We start from the raw sequence: 23,028 nt of genomic DNA, 5'->3' as shown, positions 1-23,028 counted from the left end.
AAAAGCAGATTTCTTAGGATGTTTCCCAGCTGAGAGTGTGGGTGTGAAATTGGTGTTCCCCCAGAAGCAAAGCTTCTCTTCCAAGGCAAGCTAAACAAACACATTTGTAAGTTCATGTAAACTTGATCCACAGCAAAGGAGGAGCCAACAATAACAGGCTGTGTTCCAGCTTTGCACAACTGTGCTTGAATACTTAGATCTTTCTCAAGTGTTACACTAAATGAGGCTAGATTTTATCCTGGGCTGCACCATTATGGCACAGATTTCAAGAATCATAGACTCATAGAATGGTGGGGGTTGGAAGGGAGCCCTGGAGATCAGCGAGCCCAACTCCCTGCCAAAGCAGGGTCACCTAGGGCAGGTCGCACAGGAACACATCCAGGCAGGTCTTGAAAGTAACTCTGTGCAACTCCTGGAGTGTGCTCATACAGAACTATAGAATCATGGAATGGTTTGTGTTGGAAGGGACCTTTAGAAGTCAGCTAGTCCAAACCCCTGCAGTGAGCTAAGACACCTCCAAAATGCCCTATCCAAAATCACTTCAAGTGCTTCCAGGGACAGGACATCTACCACCACTCTGGGCAAACAGGGCTAGGGTCTCACCACCCTCAGTGTAAAAGATTTCTACCTTTTCTCTAGTCAAAATCTCCCTCTTGGTTTTCAACCATCACCCCTTGTCCTGTCAAAACAGGCCCTGATAAAAGTCTGTCCCCAGCTTTCTGATCAGCCCCTTTAAGCACTGAAAGGCCACCAGAAGGTCTCCCTGGAGCATTCTCTTCTCCAGGCTGAACAACCCCAACTCTCTCAGCCTGGCCTCACAGCAGAGGACTCCCAGCCCTCCCAGCATTGTTGTGGCCTCCTCTGGCCCTGCTCTAACAGCTCCATGTCTCTCCTGTGCTGAGGACTCCAGAGGTGTCACCAGCACTTCAGGTGGGGTCTCAGCAGAGCAGAGCAGAGGGGCACAACCCTCCTACCTTGCTTTTGAGGAACCTGGAGATATCTAGAAGATATTTTTACTCATTTCTTTATTTCCTTAATTATTTGCCCAAATTCTGCCATGCTAGACAGCTTTCTTATAAAATTACTCAAAGGTGTATATGACATTGGACATAGCAATGAATATAGACACACATTTACCACGTGGGGACTGTTATGTGGAGGTTACCTTCCTGTAGTCTTAAAGTTCCCCCTTTATACTAGAAGTCCTTTCTCCATCAGTCCAGTGTAAGTCAACCCAGATGGACTTCTCAGAGCACTGGGCTGCCCTTGAAGGCATCACTTTTTAAGCATTGTAGCAGAAGGCCATTATCCAATGGTAGTATGTTATGCCATTTCTCTTCAACATATGCCAAAAAATTACAAAGGGCTAACAAAATGAGAACAGGTAGCATAGGGGCCCCTTTACTTGCAATTTTTTTTTCCCACTGAACTGTGAGGTGTTTGATGAGGTGATGGAGCAGGTCCAAAGGAGGGAAATGAAGCTGGTGACAAGTCTAGAGCACAAATCTTGTGAGGAGCAGCTGAGGAAGCTGGGGTACTTCAGCCTGGATAAAAGAAGGCTAAGAGGAGACCTTCTGGCTCTCTACAACTCCTTCAAAGGGAGCCAGATGGAGGCTGGTCTCTTCTCCCAAGGAACAATTGATCGGACAACAGAAAACAGCCTCAAGTTGCATCAGGGGAGATTTAGGTTGGACATTAGGAAAAATTTCTTCCCCAAAAGGGTTGTCAAACCCTGGACTAGGCTGCCCAGGGCAATGGTGGAGTCCCCACTCCTGGAGGGATTAAAAAGCTCTGTAGATGCGGTGTTGGGGGACATTGTTTAACGGTGACCTGGCAGTGCTGGGTTAATGGTTGGACTCGATCTTAAAGGTCTCTTCCAATGAAAACCATCCTCTGTTTCTATGACATGAATCACTAGAAAAATATTTCTTAGTTCTGGCATTTCTAAATGATTTTTTTCTCATATATGGTCAATCTTTCTACGCCTTAACTAGATGAATTTTCCTTGCTGACAGTCTGGTCTGATGTTCAGGAAAAAAATAAGATAATATCTATTAACATGATTCCTAAATCTATATTCATGCAACTAAAAGTTTGTCCATTTGACAAATAAAGCCTTCTCTACCTCTCCCAGCCAACCAAACCACACTGCTCACTGAATTTTTAATTCTGCAGAAGAAAAGGAAGCACTGGTACATTATGCTGTGGTGAAGTAGGTTTCTTCCCGTGCTGTAAAAAAGCATCAATAAAAGTGAAGAGTTAGAAAACAAGTGTAGGATTCTTACAGGCATCTGCTTGCCAAAGCCCATGTAAAGCAGTGAAGATTAGAGATGTGGAAGGGAAACTACAGCTCTGTGATGTGGTAGATGAGCTTTAAATAATTCAAGTTAGTTGAGAGGCACCAAGAAGTGGCACCACAGCCTGAGCCGCCCGGATCCAGGATTCTTCAAAACTATGGAAATGCCTGGCTTGACATGACAGGAGGAAGAAACACTGATTCATAGAATGGTTTGGGTTGGAAGGGATCTTAAAGATCATTTAGTTCCGAGCCCCTGCCATGGGCAGGGACACCTACCCCCAGGTTGCTCAAGGCCTCATCCAACCTGGCTTTGAACACCTCCAGGGACGGGAGATCCATGACCTCTCTGGGCAACCTGTTGAGTGTCTCACCACCCTCACTGTAAAGAATTTCCTAATCTCCAGTCTAAATCTGCTGTCCTCAAGCTTCAATCCATTCCCTCTCATCCTGTCACCCCAAGCCCTTGTAAAAAGTCCCTCCACAGCTTTCTTGTAGCCCACTTCAGGTACTGAAATGCTGTAAGATCTCAATCACATTTCCTCTCACCCTTCAAAACAACCTTGGTCTGAATAAGCAGGTCTGGTTTTCTCACTCACACTGTACTCAGACTCTACTACTGTGGTTGATACTGTCCGAAAGTCCCAGTGGGTTAGAATGCTGCTTTTTGCTCTCTTGCAGCTCTGAAATAGGTGCAAAAGAAACAGAATTGGCTGCAACAGAGTTAAGGAGGTCTTCCTTTTCCTCATGAAAGCAAGGCAACTGCTGCAAAGTCCCTAATAATTTAGTCCAGGAATATTCCATGGGCAGAAGCAGAGAAACTGAGGCAAAATGTGTGAAAATAAGGGGAAACAAGCAAACAGAAGACAATGGGTAGCCTGGGGCTTCTCAACATAGAGACCTGCCAGTGGCCTACTTTTCCCTCTTTTCTGCCATCCAAAGTTGAGCAAGGCCATAACTAAGACCTCAGTATTTTTAAAGCACTGCAAAAGAAGGAAAGAAAGTGGTCTGCACATTTCTGGAGGGTTTTTTTTTTTGTTTGGTGGGGTTTTTTTTGTTTGTTTGTGTGTTTGTTTTGTTTTGGGGGGGGGGTTACAAAGCTAGAAGGACCTATTAAAGTTAATTAATCATTCCCTACTTTTCAGAGTTTATGCCTTTGATTCTTTTGGGTAACAGTTGGAACCTGGCTAATAACAGCATACCTTCTGCTAGTGAATTTGGAATGAATTCTGGACATTTTCTCTTGGAAAGAAGTTAAGTGAAAACCAAATCCAACTCTAACTTTCTGCAGCTGCAGCAGTATCAGAGATGAAGGGTTGCCTTCACTTTCACCAGGTCTGCTCTGCTCTTCCTACAGCCTGCCAGTGCCAATAATTCACATCACCAGAGGTAAAAGAAACACTCACAGTTCACAAGGTCATGTGTTAGGGGTATTTAGGGAGAAAAGGAAAAAGAGCTATGTTCTTTATTTATGAAAATCTTATTGATACTGATCAATAGTTCAAGGAGTAAGGGGATGGGGTCAGACTCTTCACAGTGGTGTCCAGTGAAAGACAAGGGCACAATGGGCATAAACTGGAACCTAGGAGGTTCCATCTGAACAGGAGGAGAAACTTCTTTGCTGCAGGGGTGCTGGAGCCCTGGAGCAGGCTGCCCAAGTGGTTAATGGAGTCTCCTTCTCTGAAGAGATTCCAAACCTACCTGGACATTGTGATCCTGGACAAGCTGCTGTGAGTGACCCTGCTTTAGCAGAGGAGTTGGACTGGATGATCTCCAGAGATCCCTTCTAACCCCCACTATGAAGAGACTCGGTGTTCAGAAACAATTTGATGGAAATACAGCAGAAGACACATACAAATCAAGACCTTTGACTCCTGCACAAATGCTTGTGTTCAAGGTCTAATTACTCTTTGTCCCAGCAAACTGATGGACATTTTTTATTTTCTTTTTCAGACTTCTATTTTTATCTGTAATTCAGAGAAACACTAGAGCCCCACTAAGTCTCTGACTGTGACTTCCAGACAGGCATAGCTATGATAGTCACTTGCTTTGACAGGAAGGTGGTGGCACACAACTCCACAGATGGAGTCTCAAAGTTGTCTTAGAATCACTGAATCATTAAGGTTGAAAAAGACCTTTAAGATCATTGAATCCAACTGTAACCCAACGTCATGACCACTAAACTATATCTTGAAGTACCACATCTACAGCTTCTTGAACACCTCCAGGGATGGTGACTCCACCACCTCCCTGGGCAGCCTGTCCCAACATCTCACTGTTCTTTCAGTAAAGGAGTTTTTCCCAATGTCCAATTTAAACCTCCTCTGGCACAACTTAAGCACATTTCCTCCCATCCCGTCATTAGTTACTTGGGAGAAGAGACCACCACTGGCCTCACTCCAACCTCCCTTCAGGTAGTTGTAGAGAACAGTAAGATCTCTCCTTAGCCTTCTCTTCTCCAGACTTCTTTCCTCCATGGTGCTAGTTTCACTCAAACATTCTTACACACACTGGAATCCAACTCAGAGGGGTTACACTCCAGCCACTCTACTCCCTCCTGGATGAGTTTCAGTTCCTCAAGTGTTCATGAAAGCATCCCTGAGAAAACAATAGGACTGGCACTGGTGTTTGTGCTTTTTCATTTCTAAGAAGACTTCCTGAGAAGAAGCACCAGTCAGCTATTGTCTCCCTCACTAAATGTGTCTGAGTCTCCTCAGCCACTCAGTTCTTCCGCCTCAGTGTTTCAGTGCTCCTTCCTTTTTGAAAAAAAAAACCTAAGTTGCCTGGTTTCCTCTCCATTTATCTTTCACAATCAGAAGGCCTTGTGACAACAAAACACAACTTGAAAGAAAAAAAAAAACAAATCAAAACCACCTTCTTCCAACACTGTGTTTGTACAGTAGGACCACATAACTTCTGGGCTTGGAAAAACAGCCCAGCAGGTTATTATTAAAAGAGGAAATTTGTTCCTGAGAATTTACTTGGAAATGGTTCACTGAGAGCTCTCCTGCTGGTTCACAGTAATCCTGTGCCCCTTGAGGTCTTCAGTAGGACCTCCATGTATAGACAGGCCAAAAGTACTTGTTCACACACCACAACTTGTAGCAACACATAACCAGCAGAGGTTACACACCTGGTATATATCTATGGTGGCAACAGCACAATTAGTGCATTCAACACTGCTTTCATCACTCTTGCCTCTGTATGAACAATCATTGAGCTCCGGTTTTGTAAGCTTTCGTTCTTCCATCATGGGTCTCCATAAAGTTGTCCCCATCAATCCAGTCTGAACTCTTATCAATGTGGCTGCTGATATTTCCTCTCTTTTAGGAGAAGAATATAGTTCTCTGTTTTGTGTGTTCACATAGAATCATAGAACTGTTGGGGGTGGAAGTCCAACTGCTCACCTAGAGCTTGCAATCTCACCACTGCTGCTAAGCCACTACACAGTACCACCACAGCCAAACGTCATGTAAATCCCTCCAGGCATGGTGACTCCACCACCTCCCTGGGCAGCCTGTTCCAGGCCTTGATAATCCTTTCTGTGAAGAAATTGTTCCTAATATCCACAACTTAAACTCTTCGTCTTTCAGCGTATAGTAAATTGTTTTATTTAGGGGAGTAAGAAAGAAAAAAACCCAGCCCTAAGAATGCAATGTGCAAGAGCTGATAAGAATAGAACACAGCTTTTGTCTGATAAGAGGTTTATCTGGCAAGTTTATGTCTATCAGACTACATTTCATTTTCTGAAGGCAAAAGTAAGCATTAGCAATACTACTTTAAACATATTTAGCTCCTATCTACTCAGCTGCAAAAAGGGTCACAAAATGCTTATGTTAGGGCAGGTTTTCATAAGAAAGAGCAGATATTGAATAATAATCAACAACTGTGATGCTGTGGTGCTGCTTTGAAAGGCCAAAACTACACAGTGGATTTTTCTTTGTGTCTTTCCCCAAAGCCCTCAGTTGAGTGATAGCAGAAGATAAAGCAGAGCCTCCAAGATGGTCTGGTTTTTGCTTTAGGCTCTGCAGGGCTGCTCTGCAAAACTTTACCATGAGCCCACATAAGTGTCCAATATCCACAAACTGCCTCTAACAGAGTAAGGCTCATTCTGAACCTCATCCAAATGGGAATTCCTCCAAAAGGCTGCCTGCAGATGACAACTAAATTTCAAGCCATGTTTGCATTCTTTCATGGTGGCTGCAAGTCAATCTGTGGCTTTCTGAGAAAGAGATGCAGGGAAAGCCACATAAATCAATTTTCTCTCTTCATTTGGCCTGACAGAATTCACCAGCCTGATGATATCCAGGATAAGCACTGAACTTCTACGAAATATTTTCCCACTTAACAGCATCCAGTGGGGCTTCAAAACACTCCCAAACACTGTTGAATCACAGAATCCCAGCTTGGTGGGGCTTGCAAGGGACCTCTGGAAATCATCTGGTCCAACCCCACTGCCAAAGCAGGGTCACCCACAGCAGGTTGCCCAGGACTACAATGTCCAGGTGGCTTTGGAATATCTCCAGAGAAGAAGACTCCACAACCTCTCTGGGCAGCCTGCTCCAGGGCTCCAGCACCCTCACAGCAAAGAATTTTCTCCTCTTGTTCAGATGAAACCTCCTGGGTTCCAGTTTGTGCCTGTTGCCCCTTACCCTGTCACTGGTCACCACTGGAAAGATTCAAGAACAATTAGTGGAGAGCAATGCAAAGAAAGCCAGAGGAGATAATGCAGACCTAGATTCAAGAGTGATACAATATGCTTTTTAAACTCTTAAATTTCTAAAGTTCCAAAATACTGCATCTTGAAATGGAAAGAAAACAGAATTATAGTAAAGAAACACACAAGATGCAACACATTATTTTTTTAGAAGTTATTTAAATTTTAAAAAAAAGGCTTTTAGCTGCATCAGAAGGCATTTCTTACACGCTTTACAACTACCTGTTTTGCAAAACTGCTCTGGAAAAACTCATTATTTAAACATAGATTTTTCTTTCCTTGACTCCTGTATACAAATTGCATATCTTCTGATTAACATACCACTCAGTCTGGAATAGCTACACACTAGAGAGATGCCTAATAAACCAATTGTTAAACTCCACAGAGCTAAAACAAGATCCCCAGGCAAGTTTTACAAATACAGAACGGTGTCAGCTGACAAATCAATGTCCCAGTCCATACTGTTGTGGTTGCCACCAAGAACCACTTGAACAGCTGTTAGGGCCTTGCTTTTGCATTATTCAAGATGACAGAGGACTTCTGAAGGAAAGCAAAAGCCTGTTCTACAATCATGAGAATCCACTCTGAAGATAAAAGCTAATGAGCCACAGAATATGGTAAAGAAAACACAGGCTAGGAGCAACGCTGCATTTGATCAGCAGTGTGCACTTCACTGGAAGGCTCCACAAGGTTTTAAAAATCTAACAGCTGCTCTGAGAAGCAACAATGAAGAGAAATCCTTGGATTTACAACTAAAACTAACAGGGACAACACTGACAAAGAAATATTTTCAGTTACCATAACCATATTGTTTTAGACTTACCTCAGACAAAAGCTATTTCAACAGGAAAACCTGTCTTAGCCAGCAGCTGGAAAACTCATAGCCTTACTCTGGAAGGAAAGGAGACTTATTACTTTTTACAGATGTCTCCATTCTCATTATCCAAAAGAATATGAATAGAGAGAGATGGGCCCCATCTGAAATACAGCTTTCACATCCTCCCAAAGCTGTGCACACTCACATCTCTGGCACTGATTCAGCCTACACTGCTATATGTAGTGATCACAGAAACCCAACCTGACATCTCCTACATCCTCAGATTTAGCTCTCAACTGAGTTTTGGTGCAGTGGTCTGGTCTGAGCTAGACCAGAACCAACACTGTCCAGTGCTGAGACTTCCCAGCTCAGTCTCTGCTCACTGAGGCACTTTCTGAAGTTTGGGGCACATTTGAACAGCCAAAGGCTGCTTCTATCAGTTGAGAACCCTCCTGGGCAGACCAAGGGCACTGCCACATCTTGTGCCCCATCTAGGGGTGCAGGAAGACAGAATTGGCACCTGCAGGGAGGAATGGACAGGAAGGTGACCCTCAACTGACCAACAAGGGATTTCATCCCAGGGATGGCATCTTCAGGCGAAATCTGAGGGATCACCAGGGTCAAGCTGCTTCTTCAGTGGCCAGTGTCCCAAGAAGACTCTCTCTGTTCTGCCTTCCATAACAATCTGTGTGTTCCCAAATACAGTTCCAGAATCCAGCTCCTAAATCTGGTTCCAAACTGCTGCTGAGTCCAGTCTGGGACTTCCCCAGTGCCTGCCCCCAGCATCAGTGGTGCCAATGATACCATTATTGCCATCAGGGGTTGGGTTCTGTATTGGTTTGTGTCTCTGTGTCTCTGTTCCATGGTATTGTTCTTCTTTCCATCCCAGCTGGTTTGGTTTCTTTCCCGCCCCATCAATCTCTCTCCCTTCTTCCTTTTCTCTTCCATTTAGAAAGGCAAAGGGCTTCATGGAGAGTCTGCCATTCATTTAGTGGCTGGCCCAGCCCTGATTCTTAACAATTACTCTCAAAAAATGGGATGTCCCTTCCAGCAGCAGAACTCCAGACATCTCAGCTATCACAGAGGTTGGATTTCATCTTAAAACCCACTCTTTTGCCATCAATAACAATAAAAACCCATCCAGTGCTCACCTATACCGCTCAGCCCCAGCAACCTGCCAGGTCTGGCTGTAAGAGTGCCCTCCAAGGCAGGTCTGATTTTGATTTATATTCATGAAAGTAACAGCTGCCAATGCCAAGTGGTACAGAAAGAGCAGAGCAGCTCTTCAGTTGACCACACTTCCTGCTGCCTAAACACTGACAGCACTCAAAGGAAGAACCGTGTAGCAACATTAATAACTACCAAACCACAAGCTCCTGCTCACACTTCTCAGGTCATGTTTTCTCCTCCTCCCAACACACTGGCTTTGTATGTTTGTTTACGTTGGTAACTGCCTTGTATCTCAGTGTGGTTTCAGCTTTAGACATCTCCATTCTGGTACCAGATGTGCTGAACAGCTTTGTGGTTTTTTCCACACATAAGGGAAGTTGGTGATAGATTCAGATGGGCACCTTCCTTCTTCATTCACTTTTAACCCAACTCCTTCCTCCAACTAATCCCAGTGCTGCTTCAGTTTACCATTTGTCACCACTACTTGGCCACAGCTCCCAAGAGATTATCACAAACACATCAATCCCTTAATGTTCCATTTCCAAAGTCTTCTACAGAAGCTTCTTTTGTCACAGATTTCGGGTGTGTTTCACAGCAAATATGGCCTCAATTTTGTTCTGGGCGCTCTTCCTCTCCACTGCTTCCCTTGGGTTTGGTAGGACATCCGTTTGAAAGCAGCTTGCTGCTGGGCACTCCACCTCTCAGCTAAGAAAAGCAGCTGAAACTCCAGAACAGGAGGAAGGAACTGAAGCTGTGGTAGAGAACAGTGAAACACATACAACAGCATGGGGACCTTTCCTCATAGAGATTCTGCGGAAATCCCACATGAGGACAATTTGCCTGGCAATGGGGTTGCTGCGCTAATGAAATACCTACGGTCCCTCCAGCAGCACAGCAATTACCTACCATGAAAACAAGCATGCACACTGCAGCCATTCCCTAAGGGAAGCATCCACCACAGAGCAGGGCCAGAGGAGGGCCACAAAGATGCTCAGAGGGCTGGAGCACCTCCCCTATGGGGATAGGTTGAGAGATTTGGGGCTGTTCAGCATGGAGAAGGGATAGCTCTGGGGAGACCTTAAAGCCCAGGTTGCCCAGAGAGCCATTCCAGACCACATTGTTTGGGATTCTGAGCAACCCACTCTAGTTGCAGATGTCCCTGCTGACTGCAGGGTAGTTGGACTAGATAACTTCTAAAGGTCCCTACCAACCCAAACCATTTTATGACTCTATGATCTTTTCTCCTCCAAAAGCACCATCAGCTTGGATTAGCTCACAATCTGGATGATTCTTGGGCTCCTCCTTGCAGACACATCAAATGCAACCCTGACATCTGGGTACCTCCCTCCAAGCCATGCTCACAAACCGTCACTAACCTCAAACACTCATGTCAGAGACTGATGGAGCAGAAGCAGAAGTCATTACAGCTTCTTCCAGTCACATCCAAAAATACCATCTTCTAATCAACTTCATATGGTACCTGTCCCATTCTTTGTAGAGCTCTGAAATTCAGTTTGTGGCAAGGTGAGCTGGAAAAAGCAGTGACCTGGTTGTTTTTTAAGGCAGGTAAACACCATGCCAAAGAAGCAGATCCTGTCTCTGTGTCTGCTACAAATTGTAAAGCGGACAAAGCATATGCCACTGATGGGAGAAGTTCCCAGATGCCTCCTGTCAACCTCTTTTTCTGATTTACAGAAGTGCTGACTGCCCAAAATCACAATTGAGCACAGCTGGAGCTCAGCTGGAAATCTGGGGAGAGCATTAACACAGCCAGTTCCCTGAAAAACTCAGCAATAAGCTTGTCAAACCCTAAATGAATAGCCAGAACTCCTGCATAAAACAAAATACCACAACTTATCACAGTATCTCAGTGGGAAGATCAGCTGATTGATGCCTGCACACTTTGGAGCTTGGCAGGTGTACAGGAAGTCTCAGAACAGAAAAAAGAACAACCCAAGCAACAAATCTGGGGCTTCCTACAGAATGAAGCCAATAGCAAAATATACACAAAAACTGCCTTTGCACCATGGTCTTCCTCAAGCTTTGGTGGTGGGTTCAGGGGTTCAGATCTACAGAACTTTTCAGCTAACACAGTAAGCTTACATGGTAGAAAGTTGTGTTTGCTTTGTGGCATCACCTTTGCTACAGGGCTCAAGAGCTGCTGGTAGCTGTGGGTTTCACAGCTATTTGCTAGACTGCACAGAGAGCAAATGTGGAAAAATGGGATTTACTTCAGCAGGTAAAGACTGGAAGTGGTTAGAAAGCCTTCTCACTCCATTATCCCAGCTCCACAGCCCCTAGCCACTTCCCTCCTCTTGCAGGATATACCTAAGCTGCTAACCAGAACAACCAGAAAGGAAGAACACATTTCTCTATGGCTTAATTCTCAAACAGAAAAATCCCATCCATTTTAGCTGCAGTTTTCTCACACAGTTTGAGGCAGATGCTCAGCATGGAAACTTCAACCTGAACAGCTGAAGACTGCAAAGCTTCATTTACAACTGAAAACAGTGAGAAGTGCCTGGCAGACTAAATTACTGCCAGTGATATTACTTTGCAGATTACCCTAAAAGCACAGAAAGTCTTTTTTTTTTTTTTTTTTTTTTTTAAGCTTTGCACAGACCCTGACATTAAATCTTTGCCTGGGGATGATTAATTCCTGCCTGTCCTCTTATGTGGAATATGGTCAGGCACTGGCACAGGCTGCCCAGGGAGGTGGTGGAGTCACTGTCCCTGGAGGTGTTCAAGAAATGTGTGGACATAGCACTTTGGGCCATGATTTAATGGCCACAGTGATGTTAGGTTGATGGTTGGATTCAGCAGTCTTAGAGGTCTTTTCCAACTGAAACAATTCCATGATTTTATATCAAGTGAAAATATATTACCATGTTTGGTAAAAGCAAGTGGGTGTTTAGGCAACGTTCACCCAAGATGACCAACATCCCCAACGCTGCTTCAAGTGTCAGATCTTCAGTTATCACCATTGCAACAAAGTCCTGCAGAGAACCACAGCACAAATGGCAACTGTGGTCTCATGGAAAGGAAGGAAAAGAGCACATAAAGCTTTGAATTGCCTCCTAAGATAACAGATGAGAGGCGCTGAAGAAGAGTTGTAGCTAAAAGCACAGGGATGAGTGAGCTGGATGCTGAGTGGAGGGGTGGTGGGGGCATCTTTTGTAAATCTCAAGCAATAATGTCCACATATCTCTGAAAAGAAAAGCAGAAGCTGCTTGGCAGGCAGCAAGTTTCCAGATACAGCATGGGAGCAATATTATTTTTAGCCGGGATCCCCCAGCACACAGAACTAACCCAGTAGTAAATCCAGGAAGGTATAACTGCAGCAAATGAGCCATCCCAGGCAGGGAGCAGGGGCCCTTTAGCAATGGAATGCACAGACAGAGCTGCCTTTCGAGCTCCACAAAACCTGCAGTATCTTGACCTGGGGAACATAAAACTTTGAGGGAAAGCCCAGACGGTTTTATAATATAAAGATGCTGCAGACAGTTTTTCCTAGGGTTGGATGTGGAAGTATTTAGGAGGGCTTGAAGGTCCAACTTGACCCCCAGCACATACAAAAGCTGTTAATTCTGCCTGGTTGAGACACGTCAGCACAATGCAGCTGGAGGTGCTGCAGAGGTCTGACCCAGCACTGGAGATGGGCACAGGCTGCTTCTCCCTATCTTGGCACTTCTTGGGCCCATGTTTTCATTTCTCTGGGCTTTTGCTCTAGCTTTGTGTGCTTTGCCCACTTAAACGGTAACCAACCAGAAACAAGGATTGCCTTGCACTGTTTGTACCACAAACACTCTTCATGAGGACCAACATGTCCCCCACACCAGGCATAGGTAAGCTTTTCTGCAAGGCATGACAGCCCCAGTCAAAACGTGCATTGACCTTGGAAGGACAAAACAGAATGAAGCTGAAAAAAAAAGCAGCACTGAGGGAGCTATGAACTGACAGTCTCAGACCATTTTCAATCATCTCTTTACAAGTCCACTATGACTTGAAAAGGCTTCCCCACTGCTGATGTTGTCAGAGAGTCCAAAACCAGGCCAGGCACTGATGTGGGTGTTTTCTCTTGGCATGCTGACTGGCCAGAAACCAGAGGAAAGGCTGAGGGACTTGGGGCTTTTTGGTCTGGAAAAGAGAATAGGGGGGATCTCATAAATGTTTATAAATACCTAAAGGGTGGGAGACAGGAGGATGAGATCAGTCCTGTTTCAGTGGTTCCCAGTGACAGGACAAGGGGTAACAGGCACAAACTTGAACACAAAAAGTTCTATCTAAACATGAGGAGGAACTTCTTTCAGGGTAACAGAGCACTGGAACACACTGCCCAGAGAGGTGGTGGAGTCTCCATCTCTGGAGACATTCAAAACCTGCCTGAACATATTCCTCTGAGACCTTCTTTATGTGAATCTTGGTTGGCAGAGGAGGTTGGACTTGATGATTTCCAGAGGTCCTTTCCAAACATTCTGTGACTCTGTGGTTCTATGAAAATCTTGGGTTCTGCATATTGAGTTCAGCATTAGTATGGAATCAGCACTACACTTCTACACAAGAGTAATAAAAAAATACAGGATCAAATTTTTAGAACACCAAGCAGGTGAACACTTTATCCACACAAATCTGAGCCACTTCCACAAGCATTAATCCTACTTGTATGTAAGAGCTGGCCTCATTTCTTTGCTGTCCTTTAACTGCAAAAGCAACTAAGATGCTTGCTTGCACAGTGCACATTCAAAAACTTGAAGCCACTTCTAATTGTTCTTTAAGTGTGAAGAGAACAGCAAGTGGATTGTACCAAAAGGAAAAGCTGCAGAGAGAAATGCTGCTGTTCTTTGAAAGCAACCATGACCACATTGTTCATGAATGTCATCCTTCTCCATCCAGACACTGGCTTTGCAGCTGCTACTGCCCAAAGGTATTAGCAACAAAGCTGCTTTCATCATCTCAGACTTTGCTTTTTCTCACTTTAATATCAATACAATTTCTATCAGATGCAAAGACTCTCTCATCAATTGTGGCCAAGCCACACTAATTAAAGATCTCCAGTCTTTGAGAATTTGGAAAATACTAAGTACAGAAGAGCAGAAGCCTCCACACGTATAGTGTTCTCTCAGTCACAGGGGTTTTGGGCAAAGGTGAGCATATGTCAAGCTTTTTATATCAAGAAGAAGCTCTTTCCATTGATAACCACACTTAATTCAATACTGTACATAATTTTTTCTACACCAAGAGCAGAAAAGCATAAAAATGCCACATGCCTTCCCCTACCACTCAGTGGTTTCTTTCACTTACACTATCCAAAAAAGGGTCTCTTTTGCAGTAAAAAAATCACCTTTCCACTTTCAAACACAAGCTCTGTAACATGCACTACATTGTACACCATAGAATCAAAGAATCATGGAATGGTTTGGATTGGAAGAAACCTTAAATATCATCTAGTTCCAACCCCCTGCCATGGGCAGGGATACCTCCTACTAGACCAGGTTGCTCAAGGCCTCATCCAACCTGGCTTGGAACATTTCCAGGCTTGGAGTCTCCACAGCTTCTCTGGGCAACCTGTTCCAGTGCCTCAGCACCCCCATGGGGAAGAATTTCTTCCAAATGTCAAATCAAGCTGCTTCCAGTCTGAAACCACTACTCCTCATCCTGTCACTCCAAGCCTTTGTAAAAAGTCCCTGGGACCCCAGAACTGGACACAGTAGTGCAGAATGGCCTCACTAGGGCAGAGTAAAGTGGCAGGAGAATCTCCCTCAAGGTTAGGAGCCTAACCCAGCTTCCCAGAGACTCTGGCAGAATGAGGAGCCATGCCACAAAATGGGTAACAGATTTCTGGGCTTAGGAAAATGTCCATCCATTCATAGAAGGTAATGGAATGCAATAATGGACAATCTGTTTCTTGACCAACAGAAGGACAAGTTCTTAGCTCCTGCTTTAGTGAGGGAAATTCTTGACCATGGCCACTGCAAGACAACACAACTGGAAACTGCCAAAATTGCTCAGGGTACTTTGGAAGATGTTAATAAATGGGATTGTATGCGAAATGGAAACTTAACAGAGAAGGTGCCTCCAGCCTTACCCTCCCAAAGCTAAAATATGAACACTATCAAGTACAGCAAATTCTGTTCAGGTTGGGTGGCAAATACCTTTCCCATCAATCATATCCCTGGATGCCTTCCACTTGCATTCAGTCTAAAGCTGAACTGAAGTGCCTGCCTCCCTGAATGAAACAATGTTAAGAACTAAAGAAAAGCTGCCTCTCACTTCCAACACTAGTTATTAGAACTACTGGATGAAAATCTGCCCCTGGCTCAACAGCAACAACCTCTCTGAGGACTGAAACTTTCAAGCAAGCAAGTAAAGCCAAAAGGATTTTCCTTCAAAATCTAATTTCTTGAGATCTCCAAGAACCTGGAAACTTAGCAAGTGCATATAATGAAGAACAGAATCTCATATCCTTACTGAAAATTGAATTTTCTATGCATTTTACTTCATTTTTTTCATGCCATGGGTATTTATTTGTCCTGTTTGGATTGGACTAGATAGTACTTGCTAAGTGCTATTTCATATTCATGAATCCTTGATTCAATACATGTTTATAAAAGAAAAAATACTACTCTGCCTATTAGACTTTGAGAATCACAAAAAATCCTGTCAGCTTGACTATCAGCCTCAGAACACAAAAATGAAAGGCACCCTGTAAATGCTATGAAGTAGATGCTGCTAAGTGTAGATGTGGTGCTTGGGGATATGGTTTAATGGTGTCCTTGGCAGAGTTAATGGTTGGACTTGATGATCGTGAAGGCCTTTTCCAACCTAAATGATTCTATGATTCTATGTCCAGAGAGACACCACACTCCTGCTCTATGAGATGCTACAGCCATATTCACCTATGGAAAACAAAAGACAGGATTTCCTCACCACAAGAGACATCTTGTAACAAGCTGAGAGAAAAAGCAGTAAGTGCAGTCAGATGTTTCAGAGAGCTCTGCTGTACCGGCAGTCATGCACCAAATCAAAACCAGAATGACATCACCACAGCTTGAAGCAGAAAATCCAAGATCCAGCCTTAGTGTTTGTTCATAAAAGGCCAACTTTTCCACAATTCAAGTTATTCTTCCATTCTCCAACATCCCTGCTCATGGCTGACTGATCAGGAGAATTTCACTCCAGAGCTGTGGTCAGGCACTTGGGTTACCTCACCCTACACTGGTGGGATCACCTCTGTAGCACTGATGGTTCCTGTTCGTTCAGATGGTTTCCTGTAAAGCTAGTGAGTGATTTCCTTCTCTTGCCTTTTAAGCAACGGGTAAAGAGGCTCCTCTTCAGTTTCTAAAACATGACAGAGTAGGAAGAGTCTCTCTTCTCTTTCTGAGTATGTTGCACCTAGTAGGAACACGTGTTCAATTTTTGGGTCCCTCACTACAAGAAAGACATTGAGGTGCTGGAGCAGATCCAGAGAAGGGCAGTGAAGCTGGTGAAGGGTCTGGAAAACAGGACTGGTGAGGAGTAACTGAGGGGACTTGGGTTGTTCATCCTGGAGAAAAGGAGGCTGAGGGGAGACCTTCTTGCTCTCAACAACTCCCTGAAAGGAGACTGGAGTGAGGTGGGGTTGGTATCTTCACCCTGCTATCAAGCAATAGAACAAGAGGAAATGGCCTCAAGTTGCACCAGGAGAAGTTTAGGTTGGATATTAGAAGAAACTTCTTTACTGAAAGGTTTCTCAAACACTGGAACAGGCTTCCCGGGGAGGTGGTTGAATACCCATCCCTGGAGGTGTTTCAAAAAGGCAGAGATGTGGTGCTGAAGGACATGGTTCAACAACAGCCATTGTAGAGTTAGATAATGGTTGGACTCAATGATCTTAAAGATCTTTTCCGATGAAAACGATGACGCTAAAATGTTTCGTCCTTGTGCAACAAAACCCCATCTTAATTAGTACCATATTGAAATTCACAGGGAAAACAAATGAAATTTCTTACAGACATGACCTAACAGCTTTCACTGTCAGCTGAAAAGAATGGCTGGAAGGTCTGCTCAGCAAAATCTGATGAACAATGAGGAAACCCACAGGATGCATCCCTGGGTAGCACATGGTCACAGCACCATCACTGTGTCCCTTGGCCAGACTGCCCCATCTGCCTGGAGGAGGGAAGAGATGGATAAGGAAGGAAGGAAGGATAAGGAGGGAAGGAGGGAAAGGAAGGAAGGAGAGCAGGAATGGAAGGAGGGAGGAAAGAAGGGAAGAAGGAGAGCTTCATTTAAACAAGCAAGTCAAAAGCGAAGGGCTACAAAGCCTTGTCCCCGGGCCAGTTTGATGTTTATAGAAATGGGTAGATTGGAGATGGTCATTAGAAAACCAGTCTTCAGAGAAGTTCTGTTGTTTGTATGCTGAACTCTTTTGAAGGTATAGATGTTGAAATTACTGGCATTGGTTGCTTGAGATCCCTCCCCCTCTCAAACTGAAAAAATAATTGGTCCAAACAGAGCAGAGCTTGGTCTCTTACTACCAGTGCTGCTGAGATTGCAGACATGGAAAATTGGTAACACTCTCAGAGCCATTTCTGCCTTCTCCTCGGTGTGAGACCTACTTCCTTGATTGTTTCTTGACTACTAATAGAGACCCAAAGCAAAACTTTCCTATCAGTAATCTCAAAACCCACAGCCCAACTTCTCAGGGCACATTGCTAAGTTGTTTTAACAAGCACTTTCATCTTTTTCCCAGTTCCGTGAGTCCATCACTCCCCACTACCACCCTGCACTGCTCCCTGTTGGGTGTACCCTCATTAAATATCATTAGGCAAATCACCCATCCAACACCTCCCATCACAAGTTTAGCCCATGCCTCATCAAACTGAAAGCATGAATTTTCTTAATAAACTCTTTTCACATGACCAACTCCCAGTCTTCTAATTATTGCTGCCATTTTTTAAACTCCATCCTGAGTAAGTCCTGAATAAGTCCTGTGTAGTCCCCCCAAAACCCTACAAAGAAGGATTATCTCTGCTGCAAGTCCTCCCTTCTCTCTAAAAGGCTCAGTCCAAAATCTAAAGGAATGACTATAAAAAATTCTTGTCATTTCAAGGAGCTTTATATCATTTTACTGCTTATAATGGGTGTTGACTTCAAATATCTCAAGAATCTTAAATATATGGAAAAAATATTTTGTCATAGGTATGGAAACAAGCTTGTGCTACACAGAACAGATGATACCATTGAAACTGCTAAGGTTTCAAGACTAGCAATGCTGCAGTGCATGTAGTCTGGCTTTCTGCCCCATTCCTCCTTGTTGGCACTACCCAGCCTCCTACTCTTCCCCTAAATATCCTCCACCCACCTTCTCCCAGTGGACATAAGCTGTCCCCAGAGCTCACAGGAGTTTCTGATGACTCCTTCCTCCATTATTTTACTATAACATGAATTTCCTTCAGGTAGGAGAAAAGAATATTGAGTACTGACATTTTATTCACCAGAAGGTCAAGAAAGGTCATTCTTCCCCTTTACTCTGCTCTTGTGAGACCCCACCTCAAATACTGAGTCCAGTTCTGGTGTGACTATCATTAAGAAGGTCATGGGACTGTTGGAATGAGTCCAGAGGAGTGCCACAAAGACTATCCAAAGGCTGGGGCACCTCTGCTATGAGGATAGGCTGAGGGAGCTGGGGTTGTTCAGCCTGGAGAGGAGAAGGTTCTGGGGGACATTGTAGCTGCCTTTCAATACCTGAAGGAATCCTGCAAGAAGGCTGGAGAGGGACTTTTCATAAGGGTATCTAGAGACAGGACAAGGGGGAATGGTTTGAAGCTGAGGGAGAGTAGGTTTAGACTGGATCTTAGGAAGAAGTTCTTCAGTACAAGGGTGGTGAGACTCTGGAATAGGTTGCCCAAGGAGGCTGTGGATGCCCTATCCCTGCAGGTGTTCAAGACCAGCTTGGATGAGGCCCTGAGAAACCAAGTGTAGTTGAGAGGTGTCCCTGCCCATGGCAGGGCAGTAGGAGTAGATGACCTCTGAGGTCCCTTCCAACCTAAGCCATTCTGTGATTTCTTCCTACAGTAATGACCAATTTGCATTACATTTCTACTTGAGAAAGACAAAAGATTTTGTGACAGCTTGCAAAATGTACCTCCATTTTATATACATAAATATATAAACAGTTTCTTAACAGAGATTTTCTGGGTATAAGAATAGTTCTGCAAAACATTTACCCTCCATAAGTAAGTCTTTAAGCAGCTTGTGAAGTACCTGTCCCTGATTCAAACTTCCCTGTCCTCAAACACAGCCTCACGTGTATCATACTGCAAAGATCACATATTGGCACCAAATATTCTCCTTGTATGTATTATTTGCTGCAAGAAACACACCTACCCAGGTCAATGAACTTACTAGCTGACTTTTGGGGATGCCTTAAGGTACTGCTCCATGTACAAGCATGCAGAGCTCTCAACAACTTGACGTCTGGCTGGTTCAATACTATCACTTCTTTAAGAAGATGAAGCAGGTTAAGGTGGAAAAAACAGCCTTTGTGTTCAGCAATGCCTTGATGACTTTCTCCAGATTCATTTCTCTGACTGGTCTGACAAGGCTCAGTGCTTAGTCCCCTGCAGGGAAGTGCACAGAGCAAAGCATCCCCCAAGGTCTACTTGGGGGTGCCTGTGCCGAGGGCCATGTTCTCACTGCTTCACAGAGACACCTACGCATATCTTTTTACACATTGTTTTACATGATTTACACAGCATATCCATTCTGTCCTTCTTTTGTTCTCCTCTCATCCCTCAAACTATATGAGCAAACAGACTTTTGGAAGGAAGCCTCGAGGACAGCTGGAGAGGGACTTCTACAAAGCCATGGAATGGTTTCAAACTGGAAGCAGCTTGATTTAGATCAGACATGAGGAAGAAATTCTTCCCTGTGAGGGTCATGAGGCACTGAAACAGGTTGTCCAGAGAAGGTGTGGAGGCTCCAAGCCTGGAAGTGTACTAAGCCGGGATGGACGGGGCCTTGAGCAAACTGGTCTAGGAGGACGGGTCCCTGCCCATGGCAGGAGGGTTGGAACTAAATGATCTTTAAAGTCCCTTCCAATCCAAACCATTCTGTGATTCTACGAAATCAGAAAGTCTGTAGATTTGTACATATGTTGATGAAGAAACTGCATCAGTTTATTGCTGAAAATTCCACCCAGCCCTTTAGTCCTCAGTTCATCATTTCCACTTGATATATTGTGTTTTAGCTTATCTAAATACACTGTAAGGCTTTACAATGCAGGAGCATGGCTTCAGAGGAATAAAATCATCATTAGAGCAACAGGAAATTAAATTACACTATCATGATCTTATAAATGCTTATCAATAGCTAATGGGTTGGGGTCAAGAGGATAATGCCAGACTCTTCTCAGTGGTGCTCAGTTACATGACAAGGGACAACAGGCACAAACTGGAACCCAGGAGGTTTCATCTGAACAAGAGGAAAAACTTTGCTGTGAGGGTGCCAGCTAAAATACCTGCTGCTTATTCAATCTCCAGAATCAGTGATTCAGCCAGCTTCCTCTTTGAATGAGGAGAGCTCCACCACAGCAGTGCTTTAGAAATACATCAGACCAAGACATCTAAGACAGATAAACAGTGTCTGAATCTTGCAGACTCCGGCCTCAACACGAACAGTAGGCTGGGTGAGTCGGCTGGACTGCATTCTCTTTTGATTTAAGATGCTCTTCCTGATTTCCTTCTTGAAGTACTAATTTCTGGGCTGCCTCTGCACAAAGCACCTCATTAATTATTTTTCAAAGCAAGATCAGAGAGGGTGATCCTCACAGCAACAATTGAGCCGGGAGTAAACACAATATTCCAATTCCTTCTTTCACAGTGACTTTGCTTCATCACTTGCCTCTGCAGAGATGTTATAGGCACAAGCTGCACAGCTCTCTGCAAGGCAAAGGCTCTCTCCCTTCGAACTACAGGGAAATCTCACATACAGGCATCCAGTCCAGTTTCACATGTGTCCAAATAGATAAGGATTTGCCAACCCTCTGGCATGAGCTCCTTATTCTAATTCTAGATGTCCAGGGCAAAGACCTGCACTATTTCCTCTTGCACAGCTGTTAAGAAGCTAGTAAGATCCCTGAATTTCCTATTTTTCTTTTGGCAGTAATTATAAATCAGATTTTACAGGCTCACAACTGCCCCCACTCATTCAGGGACCAGAAAACTTGAAATGCATAACTGTGGAATCACAATTTTGGCTTCAGTGTGGAGATGAGTGTAAAGCAAAAAAGAAACCCGTGGCGACTGCATCCTCATGGCTCTGATGGGACCTGAAACCACCCTCAGTGGGCCATAAAATAGCAAACCTGAGGGAGCACTGGAGAAAAACACCCATATGAGAGGCCAGTGGCTTTTTGCTGACTGCTTTTTGGGTGAAAGCTATTTAATATTTGGACATCTTTCCCACTATGGGAATCTCTTGAAAGACCCACTGCGATTTCAAAAGAGTCCTAACAGAGGAGCAGTTCAACATTTGCACTCCCCTACACCACAAAAAAATCCCAAAGCAACAGAATAAAAGGACAAGCTCAGCTGTGGGCACCACCCAGGAGTCACCCTCTGGTCTGAGATGTGTTTGATCTCCCAGCCCCCAGAAGTGAGGACTCCTACAGGCTTCACATGCAGCATACATAATATTCTGGAACAGGGATTCCTTTTCACACGCAAACTTTGATTTCGCTTGTAAATCTCCAGCCTTGAAATTTGCTTTGTAAATACTTTACCTGCGAGTTTGCAGATAAGGAATGTAGGTAGGCAGGCAAGAGCCAGATGTATTTCATCCTTTAACTGCTCAAATATCAAAAGTAGCCCCCAAAGTACGGAATTATGCCCTTTTCCTTCGTAGTTTAATAGTAATATGCATAAATTTAAAGCATTTTGTTTGTTTTCTCTTTCAACATATAAATGGGGAAAAAAAGTAGTTCTTGCACAAGTCTGAATAGTTCACCTAACTCACAGAATCACAGACTGTTAGAGGTTGGAAGGGACCTCTGGAGATCATCGAGTCCAACCCTCTGCCAAAGCAGAGTCACCTAGGGCAGGTCACACAGGAATGCATCCAGGTGGGTTTTGAAAGTCTCCAGATAATAAATATTCACTAGCAACTTCCCCACTGCCGTCAGTGGGCTTTGCAAGACATCAGGATAGCAGGGCTGATCGATACACCTCGGCAAAACCCGCTGCCTTGAACCGTCACAAGGGCAGCTCCAGCTCATATCTCGCCGTATTCTAAAGTTTTTTACTGTCTGCTGTTCGCCACAACTCACCCAAAGAATCCTTGAAAGCATCGCCGTTTAAGAAACTGTCTTCTCGAAACCTCATCAGACACCGTCCCGCTCCGGACCAGCCCAAACCCCGCCGAGCCCGCTGTCAGGGGCTCCCACCGCGCCTGGCCCCCGCCCCGATGGGGCTGCCCCCGCGTGCCTTCCTGTGGGCTCTCCCCCCAGACAGCTCTGCGGAGAAGCCTGGGGAGGCAGCGGCCGCTTCGCGTTTCCCCTGCAGAGCCTACCTCGGATGTAGGTGCACTTGCTCTCGTCCAGCAGGCTGGAGGAAGAGCTGCCCATGCTGCCGGCGAGCGCGGCCGCCGGAGCGCTGCCGGGGAACGCCGCTGCCGCCCAGCCCGGCCCACCCAGCCCAGCGAAGCCCAGCCCAGCCCGGCCCGGCTCGGCTCAGCTCGCCTCAGCTCAGCCCGGCCCCGCTCTGCGCCCGCTTCCTCCCTCAGGCGCCGCCTCTAGCTCGCCGTCGCCGCCAAAAGGAGTTGGGTCCTGAGTCGGCAATGCTGGTCGGACTCCGCTCCTCCCGCCTCTGTCTCCCACCATCCAGCCCTGCCCTGGAGAGGCCGCAGGGTTGTCCCTCGCCTGTCTTGGAAATCTGGGAGCAGGGGCTGGCAGCAGGTACCAGCAGGATCTGCAGGGGCAGTGTCCATTTGCCAGGCCAGGGTGTGCCCCTTGGCACCCATGACCTCAAAGATTTTCTTTGGCCCATCAAA

General features: G+C 45.0%; 1 protein-coding gene across 1 annotated transcript in view; it reads right to left on the bottom strand.

Moving 5' to 3' along the window:
- NIBAN1 (niban apoptosis regulator 1) overlaps positions 1 to 22,603 on the bottom strand; it is a 63,659-nt gene extending 41,056 nt beyond the window's left edge. The window contains exon 1 of the mRNA XM_054384276.1: positions 22,549 to 22,603. Coding sequence (XP_054240251.1) covers positions 22,549 to 22,603 — 55 coding nt within the window. The remainder of the gene's footprint in view (positions 1 to 22,548) is intronic.
- Positions 22,604 to 23,028: the final 425 nt, after the last annotated feature.

This window comes from Indicator indicator, chromosome 10 (assembly GCF_027791375.1).
Source record: "Indicator indicator isolate 239-I01 chromosome 10, UM_Iind_1.1, whole genome shotgun sequence".
NCBI lineage: Eukaryota > Metazoa > Chordata > Aves > Piciformes > Indicatoridae > Indicator > Indicator indicator.
This window is presented reverse-complemented; position numbering and strand designations above follow the sequence as displayed.